Here is a 23,886-nt window from a genome sequence, read left to right as displayed (position 1 = left end):
TGAAAAACAACTTCATTGCTGTTATAAAGTTTTAGAGTTGCAGTAAGTGGTTCTAATGAAAAACAACTTCATTGCTGTTATAAAGTTTTAGAGTTGCAGTAAGGGGTTCTAATGAAAAACAACTTCATTGCTGTTATAAAGTTTTAGAGTTGCAGTAAGGGGTTCTAATGAAAAACAACTTCATTGCTGTTATAAAGTTTTAGAGTTGCAGTAAGGGGTTCTAATGAAAAACAACTTCATTGCTGTTATAAAGTTTTAGAGTTGCACATTTTGTACTCCTACAATTCAGTTTTCTTTTTTTTTTTTTTTTTTTTTTTAACAAAACTAAAGAGAACAGTGTACTTGTAAACTTTGGACAATGGGAAGGAATATCCAAGTATTACAAATAGTGCTTCAGTTTTTGTGATGCTCAACAGGACATTCTACTTATTTTAAACTTAACTGCAAATACTTCAGATTAAATATAATAGTAAATAGTAAAAATGAATCATTATTAGTAGTCATTAGAAGTAAGGTTCCTTAAGAAAGACTAAGTAAGTATATGTCACATTTTTCTAACCTTAAGGTCTTTAAAGCAGGTGAAGTATTTGACACCATTTCCAGCCCTAAGTTCAAACTACCTTTACTTTCCTCAACTGGTCCAAATGAGAAAAAGATTAACTGATCAGTAACCTTTAACCCTTCTTGTTTTTTTTTTTAAAGCTAGTCTATCAAAGTTAACTTGCATTAGAATCTAGGTTCTTTATCATCTATGCATCCTAGAATATGATTCTATTTCTCTCACATCAGCACACAGAGCTAAGCTGCAACAGCAACAGTTACAACGTATGCAGATGCAGCAGCAGCAACAACAGCAGATGACCAACCCACAACTTAGACACCTGTTGATCAATGTAAGTTAAATGAAACCCAGTAGAAGGAAATGTTAGGGAAAAAGTCATGGAAAAAAAACTTTTATATCTGAAAGTTGGACTATGACACATACCCCACATAACTTTATCGGCAACAGAAAGCACAGCTCAGAAAAAAAAAGGGGGGGGGGAGAACAAGTAATCTTTCTCTTTATACATTCTATATATGACTACATTTATGTGTGTATTCTTTATGGTGTCATTAAAATAGTTGCATGTTTTTTTCTGTTGCTTTGTTTTTTATTTTGCCGCTTCATATTGCCCTTCATTTCCTAACCATGGCCACCGCTTCACATATATTTCATGGAGTCAGCAGGTCTTTCAATCAATGTAGTCAAAATTACTGCATCAGATAACTGTCATTAATGAAACTGTTGCTCTCAAACTACTCAAGATGGCTGTAAGCTTTGTTTGCCAACATTGGGATAACTATGGCGATGTCCTGTCCGTTGTTCTTAATCAAGGAAGCACATCCATACACTTGACAATATGCTGCCTACATAAATAATTCCTTTTGTACAGAAAGCATTAGAGTAGGTATGCAATATCACACTGATGCAAGTTCATTCAACGCTCAAAGACTCAAGGCAAGTACCAAGGTAAACTTCGACTGCATCAGAGACCTGCTAATCCCAGATGACTTTGCCTTTAACGCCTCAAACGAAGAAGACCTTTAAAACAGCCTGTCCCTCTTCACCAACGCCTGCATAAATTTTGGCCTCACCATAAATGTAAAAAGACAGAAGTGCTGCACCAACATCCTCCAAATAAATCTGTCACAGAACCAGACATTCTTATAGATGGCTAAAAATTAGCAAACATCAAAAAGTTTGTCTATCTGGGAAGCACTATATCAGTAAACGCCAAGCTAGATGATGAGGTATACTTACGTCTTGCACGTGCCAGTGCTGCTTTTGGCAGACTTCAAGGACATGTGTGGCAACGGAGAGGACTCAGTATATCTACAAAACTGAAAGTCTACAGTGCTGTAGTTCTCCCATCACTCTTTTATGCATCAGAGTCCTGGACCCTATATTCCTGCCACATCAAAAAGCTAAACTTCTTCCACCTACACTGGAGTATCCATAAGGTGCGTTGATCCGACCACATACCAGACACAGAAATTTTAGAGCTGTCCAACATGAACAGTATCAATGCAACAGTGAAAAGGTCCCAACATCAATGGGCGGGACATGTAATCCGCATGCCAGACAATCACCTTCCCAAACGACTCCTGTACTGGGAGTTGTGTGCAATACAAGTGCTACAAAGACACTCTCAAGAGCTCCTTCAAGAAATGCGATATCCACTTTCACAGCTGGGAAGCATTAGCTCTTGATCGCTCCTCATGTCGGGAAGCTGTGAGTCTCGGAGTCTCGAGATTTGAAATGACAAAAGTGGCCAGGGTGAAAGAGCGCTGTACCAACAAAAAGCTGAGAGAAGAAGCAGGTCTGTCTGCAACTAACCAAACCTACCCATGTAAAGTATGCGGTTGGCTTTTTAAATCGAGGATTGACTTTACAGTCATCTTCGAGTCCATAGGAAATGAGAAATATGCTTATTTTTGATCACAAAGGAAGAGCTATATATATATATACATGAATAATTCTGGCAAATTGCGGCGTATGCTACGCTGCGGGTTGACTAGTGTCTTGTTATTTATGTTTTTGTTGGCTCTTGCTGCTGTTTTGTTTTCTACTTGCTTTTTTTTTTTTTTTCAGACCCAACAACAGCAGCAGCTGCGCCAGCAACAGCAGCAGCAGCAGCTCATGTTGCAACAGCAGCAGCAGCAGCAAATGAGAGGAGGCAACCCACAGGCCCAACAAGGTTTGGTGATGGGTCAACAAGGCATGCAGGGGGGAGGGATGGGACAGATGGCTCCTCAGTCTGGACAGAACTTCATGGATGATTTTAGTAGTATAGGGGAAATCATGTAAGTTTAGATGAGTCCAAAAATGGAGGAATCAAATGAGTATATGTGGGGGAGGGGGAGATAGGTTAAAAGAGATGTGAAAGTGAGAAAAAGTTTTTCTTTGTTTTAATTACAGTCTTTGTGTTTGCATTTTTTTTTATGTTGACAGTAGTGTACATTTTGAATGGCTTAAGTTGAAATAAGAAAGATAAACTGTTCTATTTATATACAATATCTTTCTAATATTTATTAGCTACATTCAAAATGTCTTACAATGCTCATGAATTCAACCAGCATATATTGAAATGAACATTTGTTCTCTTTTAATATCAAAAGTTGTATTTGTTTTGTCTAAATAACAAAACACAAAATACATGTTTATTTTTGTGCAATTAACTGGCTCTATATTTAAGTTCTGCAGGCATAAACAAAACAAAAAAATTATTGGTCTTCATTATTTTTTGGTCACTTATACAGCTAGTAGCTTTCAATGTAAACAGTTGTTTTTTTTTACACGTTTCAGAAAATTGTTGATTTTTTTCTTTTCATATTAGTTATGTTTTTTTACTGTGTAAATAGTTTTAAAACAAAATTAGGCCAATAGGATCACTGCAGTTTTCTATCTAAAGCAATTGTTCTATTTATATCCTGAAAAATCCTTTAGCTTTTCTTTTTTTTTATGAAACAAAATATTTTCACAATGTCTTTGTAAGATTTGTTGACAATTTTTTTGGACTTAGCAATGTATTAGGAATGGCAAGTTAAAACTTTGGTTCACAAGATTTCCCTTTATTTTGTTGTTAACTTTGCAGCCTAAAGATGACTGAAGTTCAGTGAGTAAACATATAGAGTTGAGCGTGTGCCCTCTCTTCTACAATGTTTGTAGTTTAGGTTACTCTATAATTATATTGTTTGTTTTGTTGGTTTTGACCAGCAGTGGATTAGGACGCAAAGATTAGTGAAACCAAATATTTTGAAGTTGTTATCTGTGTGATAATTTCTGATGAGGTTTTGTTAGCTAATTTGTATTTGTAAAAGGAGTTTATATTATTTGTTGTATACAACTCTGTTGATCTGATGTAGTAGTCTCTTTTGTTGAAATGGGAGAAGTGTTCTTGTTTAACTTTCAGCTCAAACAGTCCTAGACCAGGCTTTGTTGACCTCTCTTTAAGGAAATTATGAAGCTGTAAAAGTGACTTATCTTATTCAGGCAATCTAGTTGCAATGAAAAGATGTGGGTCTGGGATTCCTGGGTCTGAAGTCTACTTTTATACTCTCTACTTCCTTCAGCCCTCTACGGGCAGGTCTCTGTTTCAGGCAAAAGTTGTATGATCATTATGCTTGATCATTTGACTGTGATGCACTAAGCACTATCATTGTAATCTAAAAGAATGGTTTGGTCCCATTAATAATCTAGTAACGCACCTTTCATTTTAGCTACAAAGCTTCTAGCAACTCACTCTGTCTGTCTGGTACAAATTGTGTTCACATTATTTCACCAACTTCCCATTCTCAGATCAAGTGGAAACTTTGCACATTTTTTCATTGTTCTTAACAAAACAGGAATCAATTTTTAAAAATTACAAATTAATTAGTGGTTATTAATTAATTCTGTTTGATATAGAAAATGGGAAATAAATTTTACAGTATTAATGTCTTTAACTGCAAATGTGCAGTTCTTTCCCGTATGTAAGTGGTTTTTTTTTTTTTGGTAAGTACTTTTTTTTTTATCTTGCTTTTTCTCTTGTGCCCATTTGTTAGCTGAAGAGCCACATGATTTAATTCCCGCTTCTTTTCCTCAGATTAAGTGTGGGTACTGTCACTGCCCTTACTCTGTCTCTGTATTTGCTATTAGCGTTAAACATTATTTCCAGCAACATTGGTCTATTACTGTATGTGTTCGTTGTGCTTATGTTATGGTAAGGGTTAAGTTTGTCTATCATCTGCCTGTGAAACACTTTCATGGGCTTTATTGGATCTGATATGGAATGTGTCATTGGGTGTAAACAGTAGAACTATTGTATTTGAAAGTTGTCCTTCTGAAGTGGACTGGGGGAGTAGAACAAAACCTGAGGATTTGTTGAGTGGATGGAGATTGAATTGTGTTGATTGACTTTTATGAGAAAGGAACCACACTAACTTGGGCTATGTAGTCATGTTGGGGTCACTATTCTCTGTAAATAGCTAGCACTACCTGTGTATACATATATATATATTCTCCCCATCGGTTATTTTTTGTTTTATCTGATGTGAATCAACTTAAAGTTGGCTAGTGAAAAATGTGAGTTGTATTAAGTCATACAGAGCTTGTCACAAACACAAACAAATAAACAAAAATAGTGAATCAATAAACTTGTGTTTTTATTTCATGTCCCACAAGTCTCTCTCTTTCTAAACCTTTCTCTCTCTTTCTTTCACTTTCTGTTACAATCTCTCTGTATAGAACATTCTAGCTAACTTTATTTCATGTATTAATTCTACCCAAGTCTCTAAACATCTCTCTTTCACTCTCTCTGTATAGAACAGTCTGGCAAATTTTGTTGATTTTAAAGACAAGACATAACAAAATTTTGTAGACATGACTAAATCTCTCTCTCTCTCTCATACTTTCTTTTTTTTTTTTTTTTTTACTGTGAGTCTAGTCAACTAATTACAGTGAACACATAAATATAATTAAACTATAAATTTGACATTAAAAAATATAATTACAACATAATTATTGATAAACATTGACATTTTTTCTCTCAGGGTATCAGTTCAACTTTTTTTGTTTTTAGTTTGGCCAGTAACATTTTTGGCAAGTAAATGGATGTCTTTGTTGTCATATAGTTCAGTGGCACTTTCTGCAGGCTTAACTACATTGTTTAGCATCGCCTTGGCAACAGTGTCAGTTGGGACAGACAAAAGGGTTGGAAAGCAACTGGTGATTGGCTTCAGAAATATCATGGCTGCTTTCTCCATGGGTCTCCTTTGTTGGCGATCACACAGTAGCAGTCTGGGAACAAAGAAATGCTATCTTTAAAACATGCTAAAATGAATGTGTCCAGGGAATATTGGCTTCTTATTTTGACTTAAGTCATGGAGTAGACTAACTCATCAACTACTTCATTATGCATGTATTCAGGTGGAGTTAAGCTGAGGATAGAGAGTTCAGATCTCTCAAAATTTGGGGCAGATTTTTTGTGGTTTTAAATACTACTAGTAGTAAATAAAAAGTAAAGGTTCCCCCTTTGAGACCTTTCAATCTATGAGGGGGAGGAGATAATGTAAAGGTAATTTATTATTAGTATTCAATAAAATATTGTGTTGGAATTTTCTAATTTCCTGCAAGTAAAGATCTTAATTGGCATACATTTTACATGCCAGGTTTTTGAAAAGGACTTGTCATTTCCAAATCTGTGTCATTTTTTTGTTTGCTGGTACAAGCTAGTATAACAAAAAAAAGCTATTTACCCTGGCCTGTAGATAGAAAGTCTGTCAAAGTTCATGTGACGCAAGGCTTCTTCAACTTCACCCTGTCAAGATGAAAAAGTGACTTTGTATTGAGATAGTAAAGATAAACTTTTGAATATCTCTTCCAGCTTTAAATTACTTTGTTAGCATCCCACATTAATAATAATTTGTTTTTATCAATCATGAAAAACATGGCAAAGTAAATTAAAAGTAATAAATAACAAAGATAAAGAGAAAAAAAAATTGTGCGCAAACGAATGATTCAGGCTTTATTATATGCTTTTCTTTTATTTATTATTTGGAACTGGAAGATTTAGCCCACTCCTCCTTCAACACGAGGCTTTCCAAATTATGTACAATTGAACTTGAGGCTAATGTCCCTAAAAGAACTGTGAAGAGTGCTGCTGAGTAACAGACAAACTAGGCATACATAATTCGTTTCAAAAGAAGCCCTAACAACCCAGTAACAAAAATGTTCTTTTGAGTGCCTCTTAGCAGGGCTTGTGTTAGTACATTAAGTAATTACCTTTGTTTTTTTATATAGAATACAGCTATCTTTGTCTGCTCCAACACTGGATACTAGGGAGAAATGTTGACATCCTTGTAGTTTGGCCACTTCTGCTGCACCCAGTACATAGTCTTTGTCTACTTTGATGAAACCTGCCTGATGAGAGCAAGTCTATCATCTCATCTTTGAAGGATACATGTCAATGGATGGAGTGTTACAGTTGGGCATGATCTTATAGGCCTACTGTATGAAGGTTTTCTTTAATGAGACTATATCATACAATGCTTCCCTACTACTGCCAAACATTTACTACCAAGAACCTTTCAAAATAGTTGTAGGACAAGATGGATGCACACAGTTCTACTTATAGGGCCCTTTTCTCTAGTTTTTGAATAGTTTTCTTTGCAAGCAATATAACATTTGGCATCTCTCTTTCCTGCACATATAGAATATTAGGCATCTTTTATTGATATTGAAATTGTGGTTTGTCAACTCCCTGGTCTTAACTGACAGTACTTATGGGGATACATCAGTGCAATATATGCAATCTTCATACCTAGTTCTTATATCTAAATGTCCAACTAATAACGCCAATTTAGCCGAGCCGCACATAATTAGAATCTACGTGCTAATCAAAATTGCCTGTTACCAAATAAAAAGATGCCAACCTTGCCAGCTTGTCCTCGTGTTGTACCCAGGCAGCAGAAGCCCGTATCAATCCCAGCAAAGATCTCTTGGTGCTCTGTCAGTCTGTCAAAGTCAACAACTGCCTGCTCCTATAGTAGAAAGTTTTATAGAGAGATCATAGAATCAAAATTAAACATACATCAGATCTTTCTTGGCCTAATTTGTACAATGACAATAGAAAAATACAATTTCCTTCAAATAGTAAGACTTACAAATTCTGGACCAACATTCAATGGAACCTGGCGACGTCCAATTAGCACAACACGTTTGAATATCTTGTATTTATTCAGTTCCTCGACCAACATCTTTCCAACCTCTCCAGTGTAACCCAACACAAAGGCTTGACGACCCAGAGTTTTAAATCTTTCCATTCTGCTGTCTGTATCACTGGCATCAGCCATGCTGAAGACAACATAATTCAGTGTTAAGTTCGATCAGAGTCTACGGTCTGATTCAACATGTAGATCTAATACATTGATAAGCATAACATAGAAAACAGTATTTCAGTTGTTAGAATTTTTATTATAATAAATTATATAGAGATTTATCACATGTATACTCCTACATAGGCCTGAGCAAATAGTTTAAGGAAACTCAGAATTGTGCATGGTTACGAAGACGCAGCACTGTGATTATTATCTATTCTACTTGTACCTGTATCCAACTGGTTTTGCATGGACATTTATATAACTGGAAATGGCAGTTTTTTGTAAGGAGTGTCCGTTTTGTTTATTACTGGCTATGTCCATAGCCTCAGAGACAGAGCTGACCACCGCATTCGTTTTTGTAGAAAAGGAGGAAATAATGAGATACTAAAATATAGTTTAGAAAACAATAAATCAGCTATTTAGTTGTTCAGAAATTAGTGTCATGCGTTCATCAACACATAGCCTATGATTCTTATAAAGACATTTGTCCTAAAATTGTTTTTGTATAGCCGCTTAAAAAATAAAATGGCTCACATTTTTATTACAAGAGAATCAATTCAAAGTTATTTTTGCTTTCTCGGCTCAGTCCTGCGAGGTACTACGTCTGTCCCTGAAACCAGTGGAACTGTCGCAAATAAATCCCCCGAAATGTTCAACAAGTGAGCAATAAATCCCCCGAAATGTTCAACAAGTGAGCAATAAATCACCCGAAATGTTCAACAAGTGAGCAATAAATCACCCGAAATGTTCAACAATAAACTCAAGATGAACGAAGAAAAGACTTTCAAATCAGCACTGGAACAAATATTACAAAGAGGAAAGTCTAGTATACTTCCATATTTTGAAGTCAGCTCTGCTGGAATTTTTTTTTTTTTGTGTCCCGCTGTCTCATCTCTCCCTTTGACTTTTGTTGTTGGGGTGCTGTGTCAGTTTGCGTAACCAAATCCCTCCACTTTTCCCGGATATCAATTGAGAGGCTGGTTCATTCAATAGGTTGTACTAGCTATGTTATTTACCCGGCTTTGCTCGGGTGTTTTCGTTGTTTTTTTTTTATATAATAAAAGGCATCTGTACAGTTATAATAGTTAAAATCATTTCAAGATGCCTCATTGACCTAAATATAGCAAATTCTTATGTTGTAGGGGCAACTTTACATATCCTAAGCTCACTGCTTTTATCTAAGGAACGTTCATGTCAAATTTCTGTCAAACTGATCGAACGTTTTTGTTTTTTTTGTGATTTTTCTATAAAGGACATACATACATATATACATTCTACTTTGTATAGTAGATAGCCAGATTTTCTTTGGACGACCCTTTTTTAAATCGTGCTTCCTCCACTGTACCTTAAAGGATGACTGTTGACAATGAGCCATATCTTACAGTATGACCGAACCAGCTCAGCTTTATTTTCTTCACACTATTGAGAGGTTCCTCCAGCCACAGTGTTGACTTGCAAAAGTGCAACTCGTTTGTCCTCTTTTCCTTGTATCTGATACACAGCATTTTTCTTCTTTCAGCCTCATGTCCAGTGTCCAACTTTCACAACCATATAGGAGTAGAGAGAGACCACTATCAAGAATACAATTTTAGTTTTACTTGGAAGCTGGCGTTACTCTTGCAGATTTCCCAGTTAGCTCATCACGGTGGATGCCAAGCTTATACGTTTTTTTAACCCTTGTATTGATCCCCCGATTCTTGTTAAGTTTGACCCTAGGTATTTAAACGTGTCAACTTCTAGTGTTGGCCATTCAACTTTATGCAACATCTCCTACTATCTCCACCACCAACTAGTAGTTTGCTTTTTTTTTAGCCCTGATTCCCATGCCAACTACTCCGGCTGCAAAATCTGGTTTTGAAGTAAGATCTTGTACCTGGTCTGCATTTTCTCCAATGAGGTCTATATCATCTGCAAACTCTGAGATTGGAAATAGGCTGACCGTTTATTTTTCAGCTAGGAAAAATCCCTCTAGAGTTTCCATCATAATATCCTTTAGAAATGTGTTGATAGAGCTGGACTGAGAATGCATATTTACACAGATCGAATACCTACAAGAAAAACATTAAGACGTTTTAGGCCCTGAGCTAGTTTTCACTCTGAGCTGTTTTCTATAGGCCTACTTTCTAAAAGCGATTTTACCAACAATGTGTTGAACTAACTTGAACTGTTGATGCCACTGAGTCATTTTAGTGTAACGAATGTAAGGGTGGTAACTCAACGAGGGATCAAGGCTTAAGAAGAATTCTGTTTATTCCATGTGATTAGAGCTATGGGATATGGCAATAAACATAAATGTCTTTGATTGTCAGTTCACTGGCGTCTTTATCTTCTTGTTCCTAAAGGATTCACTATCTCGTCACTAACACATTCCAAACTTCTGGTTGTCGCAAGAATCCCTTCATAAACGAACAAGAGTGTTTTCCATTCGCAGAAATGACCTTTCCATGGTTTCCCAGATAACCAGACAACCCACACTGAGAGCCTATGCTGCTTCTCACCTGACGGCATGTCCAATGGCGCTGATCCCTTCTACATCTCTAGTGAATCCAACATTTCTGTTTCTCCATTCACTTGGGCCGGAATCCACCGTCTTTCCTTGCTCGTCTCAATATCTGTCCATCACTAGTGTTGAACATGTCGACGCAATATGTAGGCCTACATTCCCAAAGGGGAATAGCCGCTATTATTTTTGGGTGGTCTGATTCTCCGTCCGTCCTGCTTAGATCACAGAAACTAAAAAGATAGTGAAAATCCGACAAAGTTTTGATGCAATGGCTAGCTGTTGTTTTGTGTTTTTGGTTGTTTTTTTTTTTTAAGCGAGTCAATTAATTTTTTTTTTTAATTTTAAGTAATTTTGCAGGCAGTTTTTCTTTTCATAAAAATACACATTATATAGCTATTCATTATCAATAGTAAAATACGCAATCAGACTTTATTACTAAAGGAAGTCATTTAAGTCATTTTTCTATATATTTTATAAATATTTTCTTTAAAAAAAATGTTTGTATTACTAAATTAAGTGTGGAGTTAAAGCGCTTGGCTTCAGAACCGGAGGGTCCCGGGTTCGAATCCTAGTGACGACTGGGATTTTTTCAATTTCTGGATTTTAAGGGCGCCTTTGAGTCTACCCAGCTCTAATGGTTACCAGACATTAGTTGGGTAAAGGTAAAGGCGGTTCGTCGTTGTGCTGGCCACATGGCACCCTCGTGAACAGCGGGCAATAGAAACAGATGACCTTTACATCATCTGCCATAGGCTATAGATTGTAAAGTCTGACATGGAAACGTTTTTGTTCTTTTAAGTATGTTTTGTTAGTAGGCCTATAGCTAGGCTACTTAGCCTATATTTTGAATAAAATGTTTACTTTTGCTTTATATGTGAAAGAATGTATTTATTATGTATATAAGGCGAATATAATTTAAAACAACATTTTAAAAGCACTGTTTTATTTATTTTATGCACTTGCTGTGCACAATACCACAAATGGAAACAACAACTTAAAGATTTAACCAAAGGGAAAAGTTTATTTCTGTCTTCTTATTGTAGTGTTGGAGATAATAAAAAGGTTGTGGGTGTTGAGAGTTGTTAAGTTCATAGTTTCTGATATTCTTGATGAAAATAAATTGGAAGCTGCCTGAGTGGACCACTTCCACACAAACTATCTTTGAAACCTTGCTTTTTTATAAAGCAGATACAAATGTGTTTGTACTTAAATAGCCTTTGTAATTTCTATTTAGCCTATTAGTAAAAGTAGCCTAAAGTACACATTCAACAGCCACCACACTACTTTGACGTCTCGCTAAATTCAAAATTAATGTTATTTAATTCTAAAATTTGATTCTATTAGCTTTCAAGTTAGTTTGTAACTTGTATGTAGTTTATGGCCTATTTACCTATTACGTTCTGCGTGAGAATAAGTAAGAAAGAAGTAAATAGTTTGAAAGGAAATGGCTAGATTTATCTGCTGTCTTTTTAGACAAAATTGTAGGTCTAGTAGCCTATAAGTTATATCTGAGTGTAAGTTGGTTGAATGTTTGTTTCCTATAGCGGTAGAGTCTAGATAGGCCTACTGGATGGTGCCAACTGTTTTTACTTCTAAACTAGGCCGCACACTGGTTATTCCCCCTGTCATACAATAAATCATTGCAATAAATGAAGACTTGAATGTACACATATTGAAATGAAAGTGATGTTTGGATTTCTTTGGTTACCGTAAAGCAACAGCGACAGGGGGGGGGGGGAGCAACTAGACTATAGGTCAATGAGTCTCTGACTTCCACTACAGAATATCTTGCTATTGGTTCTCTATCAGAGATTAGTGTGACCTACATTTAAAAAAATCCAGGTCAAAGTCTACATTGGTTCACAAAACCACACATTTTCTATATAATTATGTCATATAATGATACATCACACGTCCTACCTTTAGATTAGTTTGTTAGTTAATAAATAAGTGAAAGAAAGTGAATTACAATTGACGTCCCAACACTTGCGGAGAATCGTTACCATACAGATCTAGATCTGGAACTTTCCTCTTGATTAAAAGCTCGGGTTTGTCCTATAAGTAAGATCTAGATCTAGTCAGGGTAGACTACCCGTGAAAACTGGCGTTTTGCTGTGTCATGTTTGTCGATAGCTTTAACGTCGAGATTAGCCCATGGTTCATTGATTCTATCCACCTAGAGACGTCAATTAACTTGTTGATGTTCACCTCGTTACATGGGCGGGCGGGGAGAGAAAGAGCATTGACTGAAAAATAATTTTTTTTTTTTTATGTTGATATCTATGGGCCAATAAATATGCAAAAATAATAGGATAAAAAAAAAGGCTTTCTCTCACACATATAGGTCTATATATGGCTACTGGGTAGGCACTCAACGTAAAGGCAGGCAACTCAACACAGTTAAACAGGCAATAAAGACGGGTGTTTATTCACTAGGACAAACACATAACATCCTTCAGCTTCCTCAGAGTCTTGCTACTAATTTACCAGTCCTTTAGACAGCAACCCGAATGTGGACCAACGACAGCCTTCCCCGCTTCGCTCCAGGTCCCTTCTACAACCTTCAGGCAGCACAAAAGTTGGCTTCTTAGTTTCCAAACATTCAGACTCTTCACAATCCCGGATACACTGTTAATCTCTCTCTCCTAGTGTCCTCCTGTTTTTTGTTCATTAGTGCGCTTGTGCGCACCTCAAGCACTGGTGCAAGGCAGGCTTACAACAATATGTATATATAATATATATATATATATATATATATTTATTAGGCCTAGATGTGCTGTATTTGAAAGAAAATTTGTTGGAGTAGCAACGCCCATTTTTATTTTACTCGCTGACGATGTTGCGTCCATCAATTGCTTGTGCACTATGAATAGGACAAGTAAGTAGATCCCGGCAGATAATGGCTTTGTTTGTGTCATATGTGGCAAAATATGTAGTTCACAATTAGCCTATCTAGACTCGTGAAATGCAGAACTCTTCCTTTATATTCGGACTTAAAATACAATATGGCTATCTGACACGGGAGGACAAAAAGGAAAATAAATCCGCTCAAAGGAAGACAAAAAAGGAAACGAAGCCTTATATAGGTAGACCAAAAAAAAAAAAAAAAAAAGCTTTCAACGGCTAGTTTCTCAGTCTATTTGATCCGTACAGCTAAGGCTATATTACTGCTAGACTATAAATCTGTATAGCATAATGTTTCTCAAATGAAGATATTTCTTGCAGTAGTTCATCACTGGCGCATACTTTTGGAACTCTTAAGCTCAGTTTCTTCACATTGCAGTAGTGAGTAGAATTAGAATGATTGCCTGATTAATGAACATCATGCTCATCTCATCTCTGCACATTTACTTCTAAATCACGGCGCCAATGTAAGCCTATTCTTTGGGGTTCCAGGTGAGGGCTTGTCTTGTAATGTTGGATGCAGGCTTGCAAAGGGTGGGGCCTATCCATCTCCAGCCTCAGAATATCTACTTCTATGGGCCGCTGCTTTCTTCAGAGCAGGGCAGCGGATCATAAGAATTTTCCTGAGACAGGTATTGATAATTACCCGGATTTTTTTTTCAAGGCGGTGACAGAATTCTCAGGGTCTCTGCTCCATAAGGTAACAATAGTGTTGAAGAGCCTTATCTTGGTGGTGGTCCTTTTTCCCTGGATCCTCATGTGTTCTTCAGCTGATGAAAAGCTACTCGAGCTTTACCAATGCGAGTTCTGACATCTGCATCTGTTCCTCCACTGTTGCCTAAAATAATGCCAATATAAATGAAGCTTTCCACCTCTACTAGCGTCTCATCTTGAATTTAATGGATGTCTAGCTGGACGCCTTTTTCTTGAACATCAAGCTCTTTCCTTTGTATATTATGGTTATGTCATGTAATTTTTTCAGGCACTCTTTAGTGTCTCGGAAGTCTCCAGACGGTCTGTCTGTCCACGCTGTCAAACGCCTTCTCATAGTCTATAAAACTGACGAAGAGTCGGGAATTCCATTCCACTGACTGTTCCAGAATGATGCGTAGCGTCGCAATCTGATAATGGCATGATCTCTCTTATCGAAAATCGGTTTGTTTGGTCAAGGATATGTGGATCTACAGCATCTTTCATTCGGTTCAACAAGATGCGGTTAAACACATTTCCTGGAACGGACAGCAGCGTTATTCCTCAATAGTTGGAGCAGGAACTAAGGTCGCCTTTCTTGAGGAGTTTGATGAGGTAACCCTCCTTCCACTCTGGTGGGTAGAGTACCTACACGCTGGTCGTTCGTTGGGGCGTGGCATTGGATAATATCTAAGTTAATCCTCTTCTTTGAGTGGAGCGAAACTGTTATTAGCCGTGGTCCAAGCCTTCCCACCCTATAAGTGCTCTCCGAGTCAGCTAGGACAGCATCATTGGGGCTACTCCATAATTGTGATAAGTCTCCTGCTTATGTCCTGAGTCGGTCACTTCTGTCCGGAGCCAGTCCATCTTGACTCGCTGATTCCTAATGGTGAGGTTGAAGCTTTCATCTCTGCTGCCACTTGCGCTGACCGGACGTTCCATGCACTGATGGTGGTGATCCTGGTGGAGTCGATGGTCTTAGGCCTGTCCGCTTACAGACGCCTTGCTTTCACAGACATGCGTCATATTCAATGTATTTGTTAGTGACCTGCAAAGTAGCTAAAACCACTTTGCACACTAGCAGCTCTTTATCAGGGACTTTTTTTTTTTAAAAAGGGAAAACTACTACGAAGTTAACGTTTGTATTATAGATTCGTATTTTGTTATGTAGAGATAGTGCCTTAGAGCGCCAGATTGTTTGAAGAGTAGAGAAGGCAGACCTAGCTTTATTGATCCGAATTAGTATATCATCATCAGCTCCGCCGTCTTTATTAACTCTACTTCCCAGATAAGTGAAGTGGTCCGTATCAAGGATGTTCTCTCCCTGTAGCATGATTGGGTTCTCTTGTCTGTTGTTGATCCTCATAACTTCTGTTTTCTTTTTCTTGATTAGAAGTCCAGTCTTTTTCGCTACTTCCGAGAGTCTGGTGAGTTTGGTCTGAGCATTTTGTTGTGTATGGGAGAGGAGGCAGATGTCACCGGCGAAATCCAGGTCCTCTAAATGTTGTGTTAGTGTCCATTGTATGCCGCTTGTATTATCTAAGACTGTCTCATAACCCAATCAATCACCAGCAAAAATATCAAGGGCTAAAGCATACATCCCTGTCTTACTCCTGTTTTTACTTGAAAATGGTTGGTCAGCTTACCATTGTGTATTACTTGGCACGATGAGTCATCGTATAACTGATTGATAACTGATAGATTGTTCTTTGATAATATGTAGTGTAGCAATGTGGTCAGTGCATGATTTCTCCTTACGGAATCCAGCCTGTTCTGGTCTAAGTCTTTTGTCTAGGGGATCTTTTAGGCGTTCCAGTATTATCCTAGTTAAGACCTTGCTAAGGGTTGACAGTAACATGATTCTTCGCCAGTTGTTGCATTTAGTTAGGTCATCATTTTTGGGTAATTTAATTAGATAACCCAGTTTCTTGCATAGCAGTGGATGCAGCATTTCAGCTGATATTTTGGGGTCTGCTTTTAGTGCCTCTACTGGTAGGCCTATACCATCTGGGCCTGGTGTCTTTCCCTTTTTTGCATTCTTGATGGCCTTGATGATCTCCCCTTTAGTAGGAGGACCTGTGTTAACATCCATTTCTTCTGTTGCTGGGGGGTATGTCCGGAATCGATTCGGGAAGATGTCGGTTCAAAATTTCCTGGAAGTGTTCAGAAACTTGGAGAGTCACTAAAACAAAAATGGAAAAGCTCCAGACTTTTGTTAACAGATGCCTACGCCGGATATTAGGAATTAGGTGACCAGAAAAGATAACTACAATAGATTTGTGGGAGAGAACTAGAGAAAGGCTCATAGACCAAGACATCACAAAACGAAATGGAGCTGGATAGTACACACCCTGCGAAAACCAGCTACCAATGTTGCAAGGCAGGCACTTGACTGGAACCCACAAGGAAAGAGGAAAGTGGGCAGACCCAAGCAAACCTGGAAGAGGTCAGTCATCAGTGAAGCTGAGGGTACTGGAATGACATGGGAGCAGATGAAGAAAGCTGCTCAGAACCAAGTTCGGTGGAGAGGTGTGGTTATGGCCCTATGCTCCCCGGGGAGTAGACAGGATTCAATAAGTAAACTACTAGGAAGTTGATACTGTAACAAGGCCTCCCTCGTGCACCACAGAACATTAAGTAGACATTGCACCACACAAAGTAACATATATGCTGAACTACTCCTTGGAAAATGATGAGCACAATCTCATTTCCTTTAATCTTAAAAGACGGCTGTTAAGTTCCATCTTCACTTTCAAAAGTTCAAAAGCTGATTACATTAAAGCCATGAATAGTTTAGACTGATCCTATTATTCCACACAATGTACTGTAGCTGTTTCTTCAGTTGAACAGTATGAGTTTGATATCACTTTAAGGAAATGATTTTATATAAAAATACTGTATAAGTATATTTATTGTTCATCACACAAAATTTAAGGAAAATATCAATACGACATATAAAAAAAAAAACAATTTTATTTTTTATAGTAAAAAGAAAAAAAGTGTACATTTTAAAATTATGTTTAAAAAATTGATACATGAACATAAATATAGTTTCACACAGATACAGTTACTCATGACATTTCATAAAACAAAAAATCTGTTTAAAATAAAATGTTGTTTTTTATACAAATCTTACATTACATTTAAAATGTAAAAATGAACAGATTAGTAAATTACACAAACATTTGTATCACAATGTATAAATATAAATTGTCATTTCAACGCTTTTACATTACATTCATAGTCAATTTTACTGCATCATTTAATATCCATATTCAATTAGAAAAATAAATGTGCATATATGAACTGTGATAAAGTAGAGAACACTTTTAAATAGTGACCTAAGGGAAGTAAAAGTTTGGTTAATGTTTCAGAAATTCAACACACACAAATATTGCACATTTCACTGTCAAAAAAATAATAAAAAAAAAAAAAAGAACAAGTATAGTAAAAGGTCAAAGTGAGTGCTTCAATCACCTTTGACTCTGTTATCTAAATGGAAAAAAGCATAAACCAACCCAACACACACGCATAAGCCGTCAGCTAGAATGCGGGCTTGATTCCAAAACTGTACCCCCTTTTTTGACCAGAAATTAAAATCTGCATCCACCAACAATACTACACTCAAGATGGCTATGACAGCACAGAGCGACATATCTCGTAAAAAGTAACCAGAGAAGAAGCTCAGGGCACAGGCTGCCAGCATCACAGTCAGAACATATCTGCCCCAGTCACCACCAATAATGTGACTTAAGACAGCACTCTGGATCTGTGAATAAAATAGAAAATAGTATAATGTAAGTATTAAAGCTTTTAAAAAACTAAACCAATATGATTAATAATAAACTTTTTATAATATAAATTTGAAAGATTGTACATAATTTGTCCTCAGTTTTGAAAACAGTTTTTTGTTTACATGATATGATATTATAAATCTTTAAGTTGTCTTTTTTTAAATACTAGTAGTTTATTATTTACCTGTCAAGTTAATAAAAGTTAGTTGTGATGTACAATAACAATTTATTTAAAGAAATTACATTTCAAATTAAACAAAAAAATGAACTTCAAATTATTGTATATTTTATTATTACCTCTTTAATATTATTGATTAGAAAGGTGAAAGCAAAAAGGTAAAGTCCTGTTATAATTTCTGCAACTCTACGCAATGGAATTGACTTTTTCTTGTCTAGTATGTGAGCAAAGAGAAGGAAAACTCCAACACAGCCTATTTGCCGAGTGCACATAACAAGCTGAGAAAAGACAAATGTTATTTGTTGACTTTCATGTATAAATATGAAATATTAACTATTTGTTTGACACACTCTGTATATCTGTAAGTCTTTCGACTGACATTTTAAGTAGGTCTTCAATAGAAAGTATGGTGCATATGCAAAAGTTTTTGAGAAGTAGGGCTTACATGATATGGAGTTCCATTGACAGGTATTCACAATTTCGTATGTATTAATGAAGGCCTCATGTGACTTCTTAGAGCTACTGTTTTTTATTTTGGAAATGATTTTTTCAAGCAAATAGTTAAAAACCAAACATGATACACTAATGACGATAAGAAGTTTTATTTTCAACCACTTAATGGAACAATCAAACAAGTATGCAGAGCTTAATAGAGTCTGAATGTCTTATTAATAATAACAACTAGATTAGCACCAAGGTAAGCATGCGACCTAAAAATCTTCTTTTCTTGAAGCATAATGTTAAAAATTCAATGAAAATGGAAGTTACAATAATAATTTCATATTTTCTCATCTGCTATTTCTGGTTTTATAGGAAATTTCTGATTTGCCTTCCCCATGCTTATGACAATTCTATTTGTAATTTTTAAGTTGAGATAAAGTTGAACTAATTTTTAGTAAATGAGACACATTTTCTTTCTATAGTTTAGATAATTGAAGTTAAAAAACTAATTTCAATTCAATTTTTTAGTAGTCAACAGTGACTCAAACAATCAACAAAATTTTAGTAAATAATGAATAGCAGTTAATGGCTTCGCTCTTATTTTTTATCATATAAATGAATTTATAACATTTTTAATGCAGTACAAAGTATTGCATATATACTAACCCTAAGCCACTCTTTATAGTTCAACTTTTTATTATTGTAGAAGTTGTAAGCAAAGTACAACAGCTGACCACAGAAAACTAAGACAGCCTCCTTCTTTTTAATATTAGATGACATCAGCAGTGAACATCCAAGAAACCCCAACAGATTGGCATAAATTATCTTTGGATGTATAGGAGGTTCACTGAGGACAAAGTTAATTTTATTTTAGCTCAAGAACTCATTTAAGATGATTGTGTGCATTACTACTAATAACATTAAATATATATACAAAATATGAAAGAATGGAAAGTGAGTGACAAAGACAAAAATTGGAACAAGTCAAACATGCCCCCTTGGAGCCTCATCAGAGAAAGCTAACCACATTCTTCAAAACTGCATACTTAATCAAGAGGTCCAATTGAGATTATAAGGGCCTCAGAATACTACTTTAAAAGACAAACTGTATGGAGGTAATTTAAGTTTTCTTTACGTCTTCTGCACCTGTCTTCAATAATAACTTTCCTAAGGGTCTCAAATGTGTGTCCTGCAACCTTTGTGAGAGTTCTCCAACTGTCTCTTTCAGAGGCCATGAGTTGATCTTTACTTATGGGTGGCACCTCTGTTACGTTGTCCTCCATTAAGCTCGACAAAAAAGATTGCCTTTTGCATGTGGTCATCTCCCTTACGGTTAGGATACGAGATACCCAGCGCATCTTTTAAATGGTATGTAAAATGGTCAACAACACATTGATTTGTGGATCTGGATTCTTTAGTTCCCATTGAGGACTTCTGAAACATGGCCTACATTCCATTGTTTTATAGGTTGATGGACAGACCAAACAAGGCAGCAGCCTCAGCAAATTCATGGACGTCAAGTTAAAGCTCCTTTTCGGTGTGTGCAAGAAGGGCGCAATCGTCCGCATAGAGCAGCCTCATTTTATTTACCATTATTCCAAAGAATATTTCAATGAGAGTTGGTGCAAGCACAAATCCCTGCTTCACACCATTCTCTACAGAGAAGTAAGCTGATATGTCACCGTTGTATCTGATTTGACCCTTTAGAACCACATGCAGTTGCTTCAGAATCTTGGAGGGCATCCTGATTAGAGATAGAATCGTCCACAAGAAATCCTAACTTACTATGTCAAATGCTTTGGCGAGATCAATGAATACAGTGTACAAGTCCATGTTCTGCTCAATGGATGCATTTTCACTGCATTTCATGCAAGATAAAAATCATACTGTCTGATGTGGAAAGCACACATTAGGGTTTATTAAAAGAAATTTTCACAAATCAAACAGGAACATAAAACTTAAATGCTATTTAACCTTAACCCAATAATAGAATATATATAATATAATATATATATATATTATGCATCCTCTGTTAGGGACCCCTCAACTCAAAAAACTAGAATAGAGGCAAAATAGAGTTGTTAGATTTATAACAAATGAATTTTCACATTCTGAAAAGTTTACACCATCATTAGTATAATCACTCAAGTTGGAGATGCTTCAGAGCAGGAGAATAAAAAGTAAAGTAGCAAAAATACATAAAAAAACTTAACCATAATTTACAAATAATCAGAAACAAGACCTAATAAAATACTTAGATGAAGAGACAAATATATTATATCAGTATCAGTAATTGAGACACATTTCTTTGTTCCATATACGCTAGGACAAATTCGTACAAGGTAAGTGCTCCTTCTTCCCTAATGCTGTTAGAGCATGGAATGGATTGCCTAAATCAGCCAGGAAAAAGAATTAGTTGATTTCAAGTCACTGATTAACATACATGACAGGATTGACACATGAAATGTATAACTATGTAATGTAAAGTATGTATAATCATATATGTAGCTTATTGTAGATCTCTATATAATTAATATATATATTATTTTATCAATGCCTACAGGTACAAGACTTACTAGATGATAGATCTAATAACGACTAATACTTATACTGTTATTGTTATCTATATTGTCTAGATTTAAGATTACTCTAGATAGATTCTAAGATGATTCGTTAGATTGTTGTCTGGTCTTGTACAGATTAAGACACTAATTACTGTACTGTGTTAAAAGTTAATAAAATAAAAGTGTTGTTGTTTTTTTTACCTTTCCGACTTTGCACGTTCAGCAAAGAGCATGAGCAACGTAAGTGCATTTACCATTGGATATTTTTGTAGAATAAACTCCAGTGACTTACAGATGAATTTCGATGTTTTATTCATTTTTTTTCATCAAGCACAACTGAGGACAACTCGCAAAGTCAGTGATGATGATGAAGATCTAGATCTAGATTATAAATTTAATAACATAAGTTTCAATTTTAAAGAACATATGGTTATCGTGCATGATTTAGTCTTAGATCTAGATATATATTACATCTAGAGTCTAGATCTAAATCTATATAGATCTAGTATTATATATTGGTCTAGACATGGAACTATACTTACTAAAATGCCGAAATTATTGTATTGTTAGTGTTTGGTTTGGTCTAAAATAGATCTAAATTAATTTACAGTTGGCAAGACCTCAGCAGATTTTTTTTTCGCATTTTTCTTTCAGACTTATTTTTATCTAGTTTATGAGAAGACACTGTGATACAGAATCCTAGATTGCTAGATAATAATTTAGAAACACACTAACGTTCTCCAATCACTATGGCTAGTAGATCTAGAGAACGTTTATATGTAACAGTTGGAACCACGAAATTTGATTCGTTAATAAAAGAGGTCTTTCACTGACTTTCAGTCATGTCATGTTATTATAATAATATTTAAATTATTATAATATTAAATATTAGTCTATTTATTAGAATACAAGATCTAAACCTATCTACTATCTAACTATCTAGTCATTATTTAGATCTAAATTTTTGATCTATTTATAATTGAATAAATCTATCTAGATCTGATCAAATCTAAGAATATTATAATAAGTAGAGTCTATAGTCTATAGAATAGATCATTCTGATCATCATCACTTAGAACTAGATAGATTCTAAATATATCTAATAGACTCTAGATTTATTTATTAATATTAATAATATAAATTTAATTCTAGAAAAGTAGATCTATATTTTAAAATGCATCTACTAGATCTACTCTACTTTAGTATATGTATACTATTACAGTTTCTAGATCTACTATATGCTAGTTGACCCATGTCCATGTTAACATACGCCGCTATTTTGCAGGGCCGGCCATAGCCCACTGCAACCAATGCCACTGCAGTGGGCCCCGCACTTTCATAGGACCCGCGCTAATTCTGAGTGTAAATTATTAAATTAAAGCATTTTATAACTTATAACAGATTTCCAGCGGCCTCCTGATTTACCAGGAGCTCATCATGGAATTCTCCTGAAATTGCAAAATATACAAAAAAAGTCCTGGAAATCTCCTGAAATTATTAAAATCTTTTGAGAAATCATACAAATCTCCTGAAATATATAGACAAAAATTGTCATTTTGGGGTGTCATTCAATATGGAAAACGCCAATCCCACACGTGAAAATGGCATTATGCAATACCCGTAATTGTGGAATCTGATGAAGAAGCTACTCACGCCTCAAACTAATGAAGAACTACTTGAGGTTAACAATTCTTGATGTAGTAAAGAATGAATAAAATGCAAAGACAAATTTATTTTTAATACAAACTCTTAATTTTCACTTATTATCCATATCCCTATTCAAACCTGGTCCTGCGAAATCCGTTTCGCATAGGGCCCCACAATGGTTAATTCCGGCTCTGCTATTTAGTAACGATTGAATACAGAGTAGATTACTTGTTCTTCACCCCTCTTTTTTTTTCACCGCTAAAGTAATGTGGGGTAACTCTAGTCCGACTTGCAGAAATAAAAGAGTGATCTTTCCATGACTTCTTGGTCACAATGGTTAAGTCCAGCTCAGCTATTTAGTGATGGGTAAATACTACTTGTTCCCCCCCCCCCTTTTTTTTTTTTCGCCGCTAAAGTTACTTGGGGTAACTCTAGTCTGACTTGCAGAAATAAAAGAGTGATCTTTCATTTACTTATTCTTGTCCAAACTGTTGAGCCATGAAGAGAATTATATATATCTGTAATTATAAGATGTCATTTTATCTTATAATCTGTGTAGCAATCAAAATCTAAACCCTAACTCTAGTGAAATGTGTTTTTACAAATTCTGACACATTTTCTTCTATTTTTTTTTAAAGATTGCTTCTAGCCATATCTTGGCTGCTTTGAAAAAACTTGGGTTCTGTGAAGTGATACTGCAAATTGGTAGAGGTGACTATATACCAGAAGACATTGAATTAAGTGCTAATACACCTAAAGTATCATACTACCGCTTCAAGGACTCAACTGCTTCTGATATAGCACAAGCTGATCTTGTGATCTGTCATGCTGGAGCTGGAAGCATCATGGATGCTTTAGGTGCAGGAAAATCTGTACTAGTTGTGATAAATGAAGAACTCATGGGCAATCACCAAATTGAGTTGGCTGAAAAACTTGCCAAAGAAAGTTTCCTAAACTATTGCACTGTGAGCAGACTGCAGGAGTCATTAGAATCTATAGACATGTCCAAACTAAAACCTTTTCCACCAGGAGAGCCTCATAAATTTGTTGCATATTTAGATGCATTGTTAGGTTTTGTATAGTATTTAAATATCTATGCAAATAAATAAATTGCATGTTCATTAACAATTTTTGGTACTGGTCAATAGAATTTCATTTCTGTTTCATATTTAAGACAAGGTTCTAGTTTTATTTTTTGACGTTCCTATTAAGTGTTGCCCATGTGCAGATTTGTGTGGAGGTGTGTCTTTAACAGTTTTGTAGGTT

The 23,886-nt window shown here is 35.8% G+C and overlaps 4 protein-coding genes across 11 annotated transcripts in view; 2 read left to right on the top strand and 2 right to left on the bottom strand.

Annotated features, from left to right (window-relative positions):
• The window catches only part of LOC106058004 (mediator of RNA polymerase II transcription subunit 25-like), a 40,020-nt gene extending 34,845 nt beyond the window's left edge, over positions 1-5,175 (top strand). For all 6 annotated transcript variants that reach the window (XM_056043666.1, XM_056043668.1, XM_056043664.1 and 3 more), the window contains 2 exons: positions 790-893; positions 2,633-5,175. In XM_056043666.1, the coding sequence (XP_055899641.1) occupies positions 790-893; positions 2,633-2,848 (320 nt within the window). In that variant the 3' untranslated portion in view covers positions 2,849-5,175. The remainder of the gene's footprint in view (positions 1-789; positions 894-2,632) is intronic.
• Positions 5,176-5,430: 255 nt separating this feature from the next.
• On the bottom strand, positions 5,431-12,523 carry LOC106058003 (oxidoreductase HTATIP2-like). Of its 3 annotated transcripts, none has more exons than XM_056043669.1 (6): positions 12,372-12,523; positions 7,684-7,873; positions 7,453-7,560; positions 6,803-6,940; positions 6,277-6,338; positions 5,431-5,818 (listed from the first exon to the last, which is right to left on the bottom strand). In XM_056043669.1, exons 2-6 carry the CDS (start codon positions 7,870-7,872, stop codon positions 5,581-5,583), a joined length of 735 nt encoding a protein of 244 aa, XP_055899644.1. In that variant the 5' UTR covers position 7,873; positions 12,372-12,523; the 3' UTR covers positions 5,431-5,580. The 3 variants fall into 3 exon arrangements, with proteins under 3 accessions (XP_055899644.1, XP_055899645.1, XP_055899646.1); XM_056043670.1 differs by having other exon boundaries at positions 12,323-12,519; XM_056043671.1 differs by lacking the exon at positions 12,372-12,523 and adding an exon at positions 10,398-10,632.
• Positions 12,524-16,953: 4,430 nt separating this feature from the next.
• On the bottom strand, positions 16,954-21,508 carry LOC106058002 (transmembrane protein 101-like). Its single transcript, XM_013215367.2, has 4 exons — positions 21,175-21,508; positions 19,076-19,256; positions 18,088-18,246; positions 16,954-17,765 (listed from the first exon to the last, which is right to left on the bottom strand). Exons 1-4 carry the CDS (start codon positions 21,288-21,290, stop codon positions 17,466-17,468), a joined length of 756 nt encoding a protein of 251 aa, XP_013070821.2. The 5' UTR covers positions 21,291-21,508; the 3' UTR covers positions 16,954-17,465.
• A 98-nt stretch (positions 21,509-21,606) lies between these two features.
• On the top strand, positions 21,607-23,750 carry LOC106058006 (UDP-N-acetylglucosamine transferase subunit ALG13 homolog). The gene is made up of 2 exons (XM_013215378.2): positions 21,607-21,794; positions 23,259-23,750. The coding sequence occupies exons 1-2, from the start codon at positions 21,723-21,725 to the stop codon at positions 23,700-23,702; spliced, it is 516 nt and encodes a 171-aa protein (XP_013070832.1). The 5' UTR covers positions 21,607-21,722; the 3' UTR covers positions 23,703-23,750.
• The last annotated feature ends 136 nt before the right edge of the window (positions 23,751-23,886 follow it).

The sequence above is a fragment of the Biomphalaria glabrata genome, chromosome 10, assembly GCF_947242115.1.
Source record: "Biomphalaria glabrata chromosome 10, xgBioGlab47.1, whole genome shotgun sequence".
Classification (NCBI taxonomy): Eukaryota; Metazoa; Mollusca; class Gastropoda; family Planorbidae; genus Biomphalaria; species Biomphalaria glabrata.
The sequence above is the reverse complement of the archived record's forward strand: the minus strand, read 5'-3'. Positions and strand labels throughout refer to the sequence as shown.